The sequence below is a fragment of the Theropithecus gelada genome, chromosome 3 (genome assembly GCF_003255815.1).
Source record: "Theropithecus gelada isolate Dixy chromosome 3, Tgel_1.0, whole genome shotgun sequence".
In the NCBI taxonomy this organism is placed as follows: Eukaryota; Metazoa; Chordata; class Mammalia; order Primates; family Cercopithecidae; genus Theropithecus; species Theropithecus gelada.
Window position 1 is genome coordinate 106,965,211 of NC_037670.1, and position 13,537 is coordinate 106,978,747.

General features: G+C 50.3%; 1 protein-coding gene and 1 long non-coding RNA gene across 2 annotated transcripts in view; both read left to right on the forward strand.

The window, feature by feature from the left end:
* The first annotated feature begins 538 nt into the window (after positions 1-538).
* On the forward strand, positions 539-5,247 carry DLX5 (distal-less homeobox 5). The gene is made up of 3 exons (XM_025380895.1): positions 539-1,361; positions 3,255-3,439; positions 4,560-5,247. The coding sequence occupies exons 1-3, from the start codon at positions 1,007-1,009 to the stop codon at positions 4,887-4,889; spliced, it is 870 nt and encodes a 289-aa protein (XP_025236680.1). The 5' UTR covers positions 539-1,006; the 3' UTR covers positions 4,890-5,247.
* Positions 5,248-11,539: 6,292 nt separating this feature from the next.
* The window catches only part of LOC112621450, a 47,843-nt gene continuing 45,845 nt past the window's right edge, over positions 11,540-13,537 (forward strand). The window contains exons 1-2 of the long non-coding RNA XR_003118728.1: positions 11,540-11,675; positions 13,293-13,415. This is a non-coding gene — a long non-coding RNA (uncharacterized LOC112621450). The remainder of the gene's footprint in view (positions 11,676-13,292; positions 13,416-13,537) is intronic.

Here is a 13,537-nt window from a genome sequence, read left to right on the forward strand (position 1 = left end):
GCAACGAGGATTTGGGCTTCCTTAAGTTATATTTCTTTAAGACAGTAATTTTTAAAAATCATGTTAAGGACTTTGGGCTGCAGGAACTCTCTCTGCCATTCACCGACTTAATGGACATTGTGCATTCTTGGGCATTCCTATCCAGCCCGCGTCCCGGACACACTCATCTCCTGCAAAGGAAGTTGCCTCTTTCCCCAAAGAGCAAATTTTCAAAACATGTAAGTTACAACTTGCTTGCGAACACGCCTCTTAAAAAAAAATGCTGTTTCCCTTCTTTCTTGCCTCCATTCTACACCCCCCCCCCCCCCCGCACACACACTCCCTGCACCTTGACTCCCTATTTCAGTATCAGTATTTAATTCTACACTGGCCTTTGGTGCAGCCCACGGGGGCGGGGTAGTGGGGAGCAAGGAAAGATGGTCGCCCACCTCATTCCCAAAACATGTGCACTTTTGAGGCTTCTGATTGGAACACATTGTCCCCAGACATCACAGAGCCTTGTGCTGGGGCTTCTGCGATGTCTTTGGAATTTACTAAAAACAGATTGACTGAGACCCCTCCCCACTCCACAACAAGCAAAAACACACACAAAGGCGCGGGCGCACACACACACAAACACACACACCCCCTCCGTACCCCCCACTCCCTTTTTAAGCAATGCTTTGTTGTGCTAAAACTAGTTGGACGAGTTAGGGTGTTACTGCTGCTCCCGAGGCCCTGGCCAATAGAACCAGATCCACCCCGCTGTGCGTAAGCGCGCAATTAAGGATTTAACCAAGGCAGTGCTGCGCCTCAGCCAGCAGTCAGCCGGCCGGAGACAGAGACTCCAAGACTCCCAGCCTCCTCCTCGCCGCGGCCGCCGCCTCCTCCTTCTCTCCTCCTCCTCTTCCTCCTCCTCCCTCGCTCCCACAGCCATGTCTGCTTAGACCAGAGCAGCCCCACAGCCAACTCGGGCAGCCGCCGCCGCCACAACAGCAAGCACAGCCGCTGCCGCCGCCCGTGAGCGATGACAGGAGTGTTTGACAGAAGGGTCCCCAGCATCCGATCCGGCGACTTCCAAGCTCCGTTCCAGACGTCCGCAGCTATGCACCATCCTTCTCAGGAATCGCCAACTTTGCCCGAGTCGTCAGCTACCGATTCTGACTACTACAGTCCTACGGGGGGAGCCCCGCACGGCTACTGCTCTCCTACCTCGGCTTCCTATGGCAAAGCGCTCAACCCCTACCAGTATCAGTATCACGGCGTGAACGGCTCCGCCGGGAGCTACCCAGCCAAAGCTTATGCCGACTATAGCTACGCCAGCTCCTACCACCAGTACGGCGGCGCCTACAACCGCATCCCAAGCGCCACCAACCAGCCAGGTACATGGACAGGGGGCAGGCTGGGCAGATACAGGGGGACTAGGACGCTGGGGGCGCGAGATGGGGTGGTAGATTGGGGGTCACAGCGGTTCACTGCAGTGGGGGCGCACCGGCAGAAGGGAGTAGGACTCAGACCCTCCGACAAAGAGAGTTTCTCCGGCCAGCATTTTAGGGATTCTTAGCAGGAGAGCCCTGTGGAGGTTCGAACTAGCGTCTCTCCCCTCCGGCCCTTCATTCGCTGAATTCCCAGCTTGCCCGGCCAGGAAGCCGGCTAGGCTGGAAAGGGGATAGGGGTGGAGAGAAGAAAGAATCAAGCAGCCCCTGGCATTTGCGTAATAAAGAGGAGGTTAGTTGTTGGGAATTTTGGTAAGCGTGCTGGGTTGGTGCGAGTGGGAGTAGAAGGCTGCCTCAAAGACTCAGTCAGGATTAGTTTTGAGAGCCGCCACAAGCTAGCACGGTGCGGGTGCCCTGAGCACGCTGGGTGGGGGTGGGGGGTTAAGGAGTTGTAGCCAGCCAGAGAAGAGCGCGCCGAGAGCTTTGCGGTTTATCCAGGCATTTCCAAAAACAAAAAGCCATTTAAAGGTGGAGGAGGGTTGCTGAGGGGTCACGTTGTAGGACATTTTTTTTTCTCTCTCCATAGGCCCCCAAAACGTGTCTTTCCCTCCTCCTCTTTCGTCCACTTTGAAACTTAGAAAGTTTAAGAGGGTTAGTGAGCTTGGGCGGTAAGAGAGAGGCATGAGGCTCGGCGGAGAGGTTTTACTGGTAAGGTTTGATCTCTTCCCACCAGCATATTAATAATCCTGCTAATATTAGCATCCCCTACTCTGGCAGAATTGAGACCACAGCCCTCATTCTCCACACTTCTCCCTGGAACTTGACACACACACACACACACACACGCACACACACACACCCTGGAGAGGTTCTCCGCCAGTTCCAGAGGGGTGGTACTTTTGAGGAAGGGGAGTTGTAGCCCCAGGGCACGTTTGTACAACACGAGTTTGGCAATCCCTCCCTCTGCCGCCCAAACCCATACTCATGACAGTGAGAATCTCGTCCTGACCTGCCGCCCCTTTCCTACGAAAACACCCCACCGGTTCCTTCTCAATGTGTGACTCTTGCTGAACTTTAAAAGAGAGCCCCGGGTTGAGGCGTCTTCGTTTCTTTCACTCTTTCTGTATTTCGTGCATAAGTGGAAGTTGTGTGTGTGTATGTGTGTGTGTGTGTGTGTGTGTGTGTGTGTGTTTTTACCAAGAACATATTAAGTCTATTTGTAAAAGAAACCAGACACATCTGTGCCCTCGCAGATCTGCAGTGAGATTATGGGGGCTGCATAATCGGCCCTCTGTCTGCTGCGGCCCCGACCGCTTGCTGCTGAAGTGAAGGAGCATAGTTTGCTTGTGGGTCTTTGAACTTTGGAGACCTCAGTTAGCGTCTTCCCTGCCCAAGCGTCTGGCTTCTGCGGGCGCCCGAACAGACGCCGACAGAAGCGGGGTCACGGCCCAGGGCTGCCTCCTTGAAGCCCCGGGAGGGGCTGGTGTTTTTGTCTCGGAAACGCGGGGGAGCATAGGGTGGGCGTAAAAACAAGTCCGGGAGAAGGAGGAACCACCGCAAGAGCTGAATCCCAGATGCCAAGGAGAAAGCTGTGTTGTAGGAAATGCTGTACACAAACTATCTGAATGAACAGAGTAGGAATTAATCAGAGGCTACCGCGCTTTTCCATATTTGGGGGAGGAGCATATTTATCGCGGTCTTGAAAAGCAAAGGTGATGGTGATACGAGCAAAGAGTGAAGACTGCGTGGTAAGAAACTCTAGGACTCTATTTGAGGCCCTTCCGCAAAAAGGGCATTGTTTGGTGACAAGCTTTAACTGAGTCTGTTTTGATTATTTAGAGAAAGAAGTGGCCGAGCCCGAGGTGAGAATGGTGAATGGCAAACCAAAGAAAGTTCGTAAACCCAGGACTATTTATTCCAGCTTTCAGCTGGCCGCGTTACAGAGAAGGTTTCAGAAGACTCAGTACCTCGCCTTGCCAGAACGCGCCGAGCTGGCCGCCTCGCTGGGATTGACACAAACACAGGTAAATACGCCGCTGCCATGCACTAGACCTGCCTGAGCTGCAGGTCTGGTTGGGTCGCACGGTTCAGTCTCGATGGGACTGGAGCGGTTTCAAAAGTACCCGTGAGAAACTAACAGACACAAAGACACCAGCCCCTATGCTTTTCCCTCCGCGAGCCAGGCCTTGAGACGGTGGGGATGGGATTCATCAGCGGTCTGGAGATACCTCCCACTTAACCGCGGCCGCCGCCCCCACCCCGCATCGGGCCTCCGGAGCTCGGGGGTCAATTTCTGGGGTTGAAAGCAAGCGGAGGGTTATTTTTAGAGCGGCTTTGCAACCTTGAGAAGCTATCTAGTTTTCTTAACAATGTAGTGCCTCCTCGGGGTGAGCAGGGCTTGGTGTCCTCGCAGTGGTCTCAGGCTAAGAAAAGGCTGAGAACGTCGCCTGGAGCGGAGAAACTGAAGGATGGTGCCCTGAGCCTATGGGAGCTTCAGGCCACGGCCGCCTGAGGGTCGCGAGGTGGGGGGCGCTATTGTACGGGGGGAAGTCTTCCTGGATTGTCCCATTCCCTTTACTCCTCCAACCCAGCTGGGGCCTACGGAAGCATAAAGAACGTTCCAGTCGCCACCAAGAGCTGCAGTCAGATTCTGGCCTCTCTGAGCTGCAGAGGGAGTGAAGGGAGTAGGACGGGAGGTTGGGAGCTCGCTCCTTTTCCTCACCACAGGCGCGCGTACCCCGCCCCACGCCCCTTCCCCGCCGGGCTCCCGCGATTGTTTTGGAGACCTTCGCCGCGTTCCGCGCGTCTTGCGCAGGCTTACACGAGTCACGCCGCCGCCGCGGACACTCGGGCGCACAGCCGCCGCGCTCGCGCCACCCACCCCCAGCCCAAACAAAAGACAAGCCTTGGGGTCGTGGTCTCACTGGGCCGGGGCGCACCGAGCCGGCCAGGGCGCCCTCTGTGGCCAGAGCTCCATGGTTTGCCTCAGGCATAGCTTCTTGGCCATAGGCCGCAAGCGGCGGGGAGACGCCAGGCAGGGCTGGGCCGCCCAGGGGCCCGAAGATGCCTCCAGTCGTCGCCCCGGGGAAGGCGCGGGCGACCTCTGAGTGTCCCGGTAACGTGTGCCTTTGTTCCCCAACTCAGGTGAAAATCTGGTTTCAGAACAAAAGATCCAAGATCAAGAAGATCATGAAAAACGGGGAGATGCCCCCGGAGCACAGTCCCAGCTCCAGCGACCCAATGGCGTGTAACTCGCCGCAGTCTCCAGCGGTGTGGGAGCCCCAGGGCTCGTCCCGCTCGCTCAGCCACCACCCTCATGCCCACCCTCCGACCTCCAACCAGTCCCCAGCGTCCAGCTACCTGGAGAACTCTGCATCCTGGTACACAAGTGCAGCCAGCTCAATCAGTTCCCACCTGCCGCCACCCGGCTCCTTACAGCACCCGCTGGCGCTGGCCTCCGGGACACTCTATTAGATGGGCTGCTCTCTCTTACTCTCTTTTTTGGGACTACTGTGTTTTGCTCTTCTAGAAAATCATAAAGAAAGGAATTCATATGGGGAAGTTCAGAAAACTGAAACAAAAAGATTCATGTGTAAAGCTTTTTTTTTTTTTTTTGCTTTTAAGTTATTGCGTTTCAAAGACCCCCCCCCCCCCTTTTTTTACAGAGGACTTTTTTTTGCGCAACTGTGGACACTTTCAATGGTGCCTTGAAATCTATGACCTCAACTTTTCAAAAGACTTTTTTCAATGTCATTTTAGCCATGTAAATAAGTGTAGATAGAGGAATTAAACTGTATATTCTGGATAAATAAAATTATTTCGACCATGAAAAGCGGATTGTTTCTGAAAAATACTTGATTCTACCTCTCTGATAACTGGCTAGTGAAGTTTTATTGAAGGCAACTAAAGAAGGACAAGCTCTGCAGAGATCCAACAAGGCAAAAAAGAAAAGTCGGGGCTGCATGCATGCAGACTGTATATGTGTATATGTTCAATGCTATACTTTGTGTGTATGTGTGTGTGTTTTTGCTTAGCCACACACACACAAAAAACCTTTAGATAAAATTAACTCCAAATTGTTTCAGGTAGAAGGTTATGCTGAAATAAAAATACATCCCTCTCACCCTGTATGTAAGTTAGAAGGCAACAGAAATCCCTCAATAACCCCTCTGAATTCTAAGCTCAAAGCAATTACGTTGGAGAAGCGCCCCCACCCATCATCAGCCTCTGTGTAGTGCCAGAGCAATTAGACAAATTACCCTTCAAAGGGAGTTTCCAGAGATGAGAAAACGAAAAGAAAAATCCTCCCTCACACCTATTACATTTTTTAAAAATCTAAAATGTTTGGAGCATGGCAAATGATAAAACCTTGGACTCTTTGGAGTATGATTATAAATGTATCAGCTCTTTTTGAGAGATGAAAACATTGTAGATACGGTGAAGAGGGAACTTCAGGGTTGGGGAAAGGAAGGAATGGAAAGCATTGTGACACTGTGTTGATTTCATTTTGTGTGAGATAATATTCTTAATATTTCCCTTCCCTCCTTCCTTTTTTCAGGAAGGAGCTTCCTCTGCTTTGCTTTTACATAAAACAGTGGCAAAACAGGCTCTAAATGATGCAAAATGGAATCTGTTTACGAGGATTTCTCCTTTGGGAAGCCTTCTTTGGGACAGAGAGAAAGGAGTTGCTGCAGCTGTGCCCTGTGTCCCTTCCTTCTTCTTGCACTCCTGCATGTAAATATCAACAGTATGACCAGAACTACGCACTGCGCCTAAAGACCCAGGCCTGAATTGTAGGTCTCTTTCTGTCTGACTGTCCTTCAGTGGGCCTGACTCAGGATACGAAGGAAAATGTTGCGTTGGAAATTACAAGATGCATGTGAAATATTTTACAGCTAGGAAGTCAGCAGCAATAAATGTGACAAAAGAACCTTCTTAAAGTGGGGGTAGATTAGAGCATAAAAATTATATCCTGTCGCTGAGGATTTCTGAGAAGGCTCTTCCAGGGTTGGGAGACTAGACCTGAAAAGGCACGCTATGTGCCCTGAGGGGAATTTACCTTACCTGCATGTTTCTCTCTCTCTGCCTGCCTCCTCCTCCTCCTCTCTTCCTACCTCCCTTCCATCTCCTTTATTTTTTTCTTTCTCTTCTCCTTTATTTTTTTTCTAGAAGAGTTACCAGGCCCGCCAGGTGGAACAGCTTGCTTCTTGGAGGAATCAATATTTTGGCCACTCTTCAGACATACCCCGCAGCCTGGCTCCGAGGTAGCACTACGCCCGGCAGCCTGGCCTGTGGACCCCTCCTCCTCCCGCACCCCCAACTCCAGAGCGACCGCGACTCAATATTTCCGTCTCCCCAATCCGCTCCAGCCGTACTTTCTCGGAAGGAGCATTGGGTGCGGGGAAGAGGTGGCAATAGGAAGGTTTGCGGCGGGGTGCGGGGGCGGGGGGGGGTGAGGTGGGGAAAGCCAAAAGGTGTCCCATTTTGTTTTCTGCGCTCACAGAGAATAGGGGGATTGGGGAAGAGATGAAGATATCCACTTCCTACTTTTCTTTCTTTGCTTGCAAGGATTTCGGGAGTTTCCATTACACCGAGAGCTAGCGCTTTATTTCTGGCGACTCCGACTGGGAGAAACCCGCGCTCGCGGTGTGCCAGCGCCAGGCTTTCCCCTGCGCGGACGCCTCTCCCTGCCAAGGGGTGCGTGTTTGGGAAGGTTGGGGGTGGGGGCGCACCCACTGCACACCTCCAATATTTCTCACCTACTGGCTGCCTAAGAGTAGCAAGAATGTGCTTGGAACATACTGTTTTCCTTTATGCACACAGAGAGGGCAGATAGTTTTCCAGCTGTTCCTATCATCTCCCCAGCCCCATTACTGGTGGAAAAGAAGGGGGATCCCTTCCTCATCCCCATTCACCGGGCGCGGCCGAGCTGAGGGAAGGGAGGGTTTGATTCTTCTAGAGACAGAGGGAAGCTCTTTTTAAATGACCACTCCTCCACCCTAGCTTTGAGGCTGCTTGTAGTTAAGATCACTAAAGCCTCATTGCTAGGTGGCCCAGCCCAACGCCGCGCAGACACAGACTTGGTTTCAAGATTCCTTCCCTTGTGCTAACCTCACTTCTTCCACTCGCAAAGGCCTCTTCTCTCGTGCGGTTTTTATTTTTTAGCTTGGTCTGGGAGCTGTGGACAAAAATATTCTGGTAAACCAGTCTGCAGCGGGCTTTCCCTGGCACCATGGGGATTCTCTCAGGGGAATTTAACTCCCTGCAGTCCTGCGCCCAAGGATGTAAAAATAACAGATCTTCAGCAAAGTCTAAAAATATCTATGTGATGTTTCTCTCCCTTGTCCTCCCTTCCACCTTCTCTTCCTCTCCATTGTTTTTCCTACGTCGAATATAAACGTGCTCCACTCCCTAGCATATTCCCGGACCGGCCGGCCCCACTCTTGACATCGCACTGGGTGACCCCTCTGCCTGCCCCTTCCGGTTTCCACTTGCCTAGCTCTCAGTCTAGTGCTCCCAAAACGAAATCAAGTCCAAGATTAATGCTTTTTTCAGTGGGCGTCTTCACACTCCCCACCCCTTACTTCCAACACCTCACCCTCATCTTCAGAGCTCCTCACAAACCCCAGAAAGGCTGGGGCATGCGGTCAGGGCCAGCGCGATTCCTCGGTGCCCAGACCGCCTCCTGAGCCCTCCTGTAAGAGATCAGATAAGTTGGCCTTTGTTTGAGACTCGGGTTGGGCTAGGCGGATTTCTGCCCTTTTTCCCCCCTTTTTCCTGGCGGCCACCTCCTTGTGGGACAAGGGGCGGCCTGGGGATCCGAGAGAAGCCGCATTCCTGTGGGTGCCAGGCGGCTCCAGTGCTGAGCCACAGGGCCTGAGACACACACACACAGAAACCCGCAGACCTCGCTGCCCTTGATCTCACTTGCTCTCTCTCCCTCCCGTCGGAGCACCCACCCGGGAGCCTGCCCACTCACACTCGGATCCACCCAGGGTTCGGCCTCAGGCCGGTGCGCGTTGATCCGCACAAAGACACAAACGCACACAACCCCCTCCGGTGACACAGGCCAGGCCAGGATCTCCCCGCCCATGTCAATCTCGTCTCTCCCGCCCCTTATCCCACAATCCCAGACGCGTCGGCTGGCCTCCTCTGGTTCCTTTGATCCCACCGGACGCCCCACCGCTCGCGGCGTCCTGGCCGCGCAGTCCAGGGAGTCACCCACAGCGCGCCAAAGGCAGGCTGCGCTCACCTCCTCCCAGCGCGCCCTATAGCTCACTCCAGCCTTGACACCGCTCAGTCTCCTGAGCTCTCCAGCCCGAAGAGCCCGGGATGCCTGCAGAAACTCTGCCCCCACATCCTCCTTCTTAGCGCTTCCTTGTATTCTGGGAGAGGGACCTTTAGGCTACCCAACCACCCCTCCTTTCCGCCCCATCCCTGCAACCCCTTGGATCGCGCGCCTCCCACTGGTCACTGGGATCTTGCCAACCTAGAGCTCTCTAGCCCTCCCTGGAGGCACACCCAGAGGGCAGACGCCCTCGGGCACCTCTGGGAAGCTCGCCACGCCGGCGGATCCGCCTGCGGTCACTCAGCTCCTCCACCCTTAAGCACCCCCTCCCACAGTAGCCAGTAGAGGCTCCCGCCGCTCCGGAGCTTGGGGAGGGGGCGCTGCAGCTTGCTCTCGGCCTCGGCTTGCGTTCCCAGGTTGCCCGCGGTCTTTGCACACAGTGCTTGGTTTTTTTCAACCTCAGCCCAGTCGCAGCGAACTCTGGGCCTTAAAAATAGCCCAAATAGCGGTGGCACATGTGGGATTGGTTAAATATTTTCTACGCAGCCCTGTCTCTTTCCCCCCACCCTCGGCGTTTTCTGTTGCATCTGACAGGCTTTCGATTCCTCAGGGCCGAAAGTATACATTGTATCTATTGCGTGTGTGTGTGTGTGTGTGTGTGTGTGTGTGTGTGTGTGTGTTGGGGGTGGGGAGCCTTTCCTTTCAATCATCCAAGGCTGCCGGCTGTAATGTAATAACCTGTTTTATATGTCGGGCTCTTACCGTGAAGATAGGAACTAAGGGAATTTACATGAACCTCTCTTTAAAGCAGATGAGAGTCCTGTTTTGCATCAATTAAATATTCCTGCTCTTTTGTTCACTTGGACTTCTTATTTACTTCTGATTTACGGGATCCGAAGGAGTCTCTTTGCCAAAAGCACATGTATTATTGAGTCTGTTCCACATCCTAAACCAAGATTTATATAAAACCGTGAAATACCACACATTACGACCTTTCACCACAGGAAGGAAAAAAAATGGCTTCATAACATCATTCTACACACATACCCTCCCTCTCTCCTAGTTTCGGTAAGGATTCTCTGTGGAATCTTCACCATGCAGTCTAGTGTATTTTTTTTTTTTAAGAAGTGCGTGAGGGTAAAGGGCAGTAAACAGTTTCCAAGCTATGATATATTTTAAAAGCTTTTTTCTCTCTCTCTCTCGCTAACCGAGAAGACAGAAACCTGCCAATGGAAGCTTATTGTCATCCAGGACTATTTCTGCCACTTGCCATTTGCAAGGTCAGGGAAGAGGGGCGGAGGAAGAGCAGGATATGGACTCAACTTTCATCTATAAACAGGGGTCACTAAACAGGGGACATTTCATTATTGCCCTTAAATTCACAAGAGCTAGGAAGCCTGCTTGCCACCCTGCAGGGTGGCCCTGGTTGGGCAGCTCCTGGGTCTGTGAAGTGGTGGGAGGAGGGAGAGTCGGCGCACATTGGCCTGGAGGCTAGAAAAGATGCCTAGGAAATTCTCTGTATTCATGGTGGGAAAATTGAGCTCCTGGGGATAAACAGGCTTTAGGTATCTTTGACTAGGAGGTCCCCACCAGGAACCAGAACTAGACTCCAGAACCCTCCACTAGGGCAGGGTTCATCCTCCGGGAAGCAACAGCTTGAACCGCTAGAGCTCTTTGACTCTGGGACCAGCATAGTCCCCCAGCCTCTCTCCAGCCTCTCTCTCCCTCTCTTGCTCTAACTCCCTCCTTCTTTGGTCCTCCTATATTTTAATAAGATTGACCTTGCTCATTTTAGCACATTGGTGACAGGTAGCAAAGGAAGCAGCTGGACTGGTTTATATGGTGGAGGGGTGTTAATTAATAAAAGTTAATGATAGGATTAAAACCAATAGCCAGCCAAGCCTACTGGAGAAGACAGCTTCCCAGCTGGCTATATTTAATTAGCAGCATTCAATATGTTTTCTGCTAATATCATCTAGGATTCTATGACTTAGTACACGCTGAAAGAGAATGAAGACAGAGGGCAGAAACACAAGTGCCCAAGGGCATTTTACTTGGATAACAAGAGAGACAGCAATTTCATTTAAGAAAATGTTCATAAACAAGTGACAGGCACACTCTGAGGTGATTTTGTGGAAACAATGGTGAAACTGACAAATGTTCTTTGCTTTGGGGGAGGGACACCTTTTTAAAACAGGAAAATGCTTCTGGAGAGAGAAGGGGGAATAAAAGACAGAGGGTTGGGAAAAAAAAGAAAAAGAAAAATTATTTTAGACTCCAGAAAGCAGCAGATGCAGCTGCCCTTGCAAACACATCAGCCCTGCACTATTGAAGATTTGGACATGAAATGCTTCAGACCACTGATTTGCTATTTTCTTAATTCTTGCTCTTCTTTTTCCACATGAATCAAACAGTCTTTTGTCCTTCAGGGTTTGATTTGATCGCTACTGTTCACATTTCACTTTTGTATTTTCCTCTTCCTATACCATTACTCATTGAGTGCCCTGTGAAATTACAATCGTACATTTTCAACTCAGCAACCCATTTGCAGTGCAAAAATAGGGTCTAAATAATGGCTGAATTAGCCCTACTGGACAGTTTCAGATGTAACACTCTGTAATAATTATATTGCAGGCTGGATTAGGATGCTATTATCATAATCTGGACGTTTACAATTATCTGTAATTTGCAAAGATGCGCCAGGTCTTGATTACAGCAGTTTTTTTTTTTTTTTTTTTTTTTTTTTTGTACCACGCTAACCATCACTAAACAGTGACAGTAATAACAGCTAATTTTGCTGGCAATATAAGAGGTGCTGGGGTGTGCAAACAATTTCACACCTGGATGTGCTCACTCAACCAAGAATATAGAGAAAGAGCTTCTGCCCTGAGACTCAGAAAAATATTCTCCTGTGCTTCGGTTCAGTATAGATTTCTAGACCCTGATCATTGCTTAAGAGATATTCACTAATGGTAAGTTTTTATTTCTTGTATACTTCAAGGAACAGTTCTTATTTCTCTTCTCACCGTTTCCAAGATACATGTTGCCGTTGTAATTTATCATGGGCTACAACTTTGCTTTATAGATTTCTCTGTGCTGACCTTTTATCCCCTTTAACAGTAAAAAGGGCTGTTGTTCTGTTGAGTGAAAGGGTGCGAATGAGAATGGGATCCTTAAGTATTCGATTTGTCTTTCTTGTTTTCTATGTTGTTGATGTATTTGGTGCAGCTTGTGACTGGAGCCTGTGAAAAGTACCATGTTTCTATAAGGTGTGGAAAGACTCGGCTGGAGATTCCAAGCTAAAATCTATTTAAGAATTATTATTCACAGCTAATCCTAGGTGAATCCAGAGAGGGCTTTACATGTGGCCGTGATTTTAGATTTTGAGGCGACAAGATATCAAACGGAGCTCGCAATGGGGCTCCTTTAGAACCACAGGTATGCGGACATTTGCAAAGGCAGGTGTAGTCTGATGAATCTCTGGACGGTGTAGCCCCTTCGAAATGTTTCCTCCCCTTGGGGGAAGGTTTCCGAAATAACTGGCCTCTGAACCCCTTCGAGGCTGCTTTTCAGGGTCTTTGCCTCAAGCTGGTGTGTCGGGGCGGTGGGGGTGGGAGGAGGCTATGCGGGTCTTGGAGTTACTGCCCGCCGAGCACAAACGCTGCGACCTTGGGGTTGGAGGGGCATGATTGGCTGAGACGCAGAACCAAGCTGGGGAGATCGAAAACCCAAATTTAGGAACGCACCAAGGAAGACTCCAGCAAGAAGCCCTGCTGTTCTATCTATAGATGACGCTGTTTCCTGACCCTGTAGACGTTGTAAGCAACTAGAGATGTTAAGTGCCTGAGAAATCTTTGGCTTTCCATCCCAGTGCAAAAAGGCCTTTCTCCGGCGGCAGAAACCTTTTGACTAAGTTGTGTCAAAAGATAATGAGATGTTTATTGGTGCCAAAGAGAAATCGTTCCCTTCATTCCCTCCCTCCTCTACCCCACCCCCAGCTATTGTTCTCTCTCTCCCCAACTTTCTCTCTTTTTAAATAGGAAATACGGTCAGAACTAGGCTCCACAACTCGAACTCTGCAACCTCTGGAGAAGTTCGAACGTGGGGAGGCGTAGTAGGCACCACCACTGGGCGATGCCTTTCGCCCACGCCCCTCCTACCAATCCCTCCCTCGGGAATCCGCTTACCATAGGGTCAATACATTCTAAAGAGTGAACATATTAACCCTTGAGGTTCAGAGGATCCAGAGAAAGCCCAGTTCCAAGGGCAGTCTGGGGGAACTACTTGGCAGAATTTCTTGCTTAATTAAACTCCTGTTAAGAGATAAACAGATCGATACAAATGCATCATGACAACACCTCGAATATGTCAACATGCATTTGCCGAGTTTCAGAATGTTATGCACTCACAGTGGTTTGGCATGTATCTGGTGAAATTTTTTTAAAGAAAAATTAGTGTTGGTTTCGATGTATGGTAGCTTTCTCCCTAACGTAATTTGAATAATTCAGCAAAGCCCCACTACCAGCTGTACTTCTGCAGCCTCTTCCATTCTTTTCAGCATTATAATTTTGGTTAATTTTCAATTTTAGGTCCTACGTCTCTGCAATTTGTGTATGAATAACAGAATAATTTCCCTCTTTTGTTTCGCCTTTCCTGTTCCTGAATCTAAATAAAGATGGCTTTTTAGTATTAAAAGTGGAAGAAAATTACAGGTAATTATCTTTGACGGTAAAAACGCTGTAATCAGCGGGCTACATGAAAAATTACTCTAATTATGGCTGCATTTAAGAGAATGGAAAAAAACCTTCTTGTGGATAAAAACCTTAAATTGTCC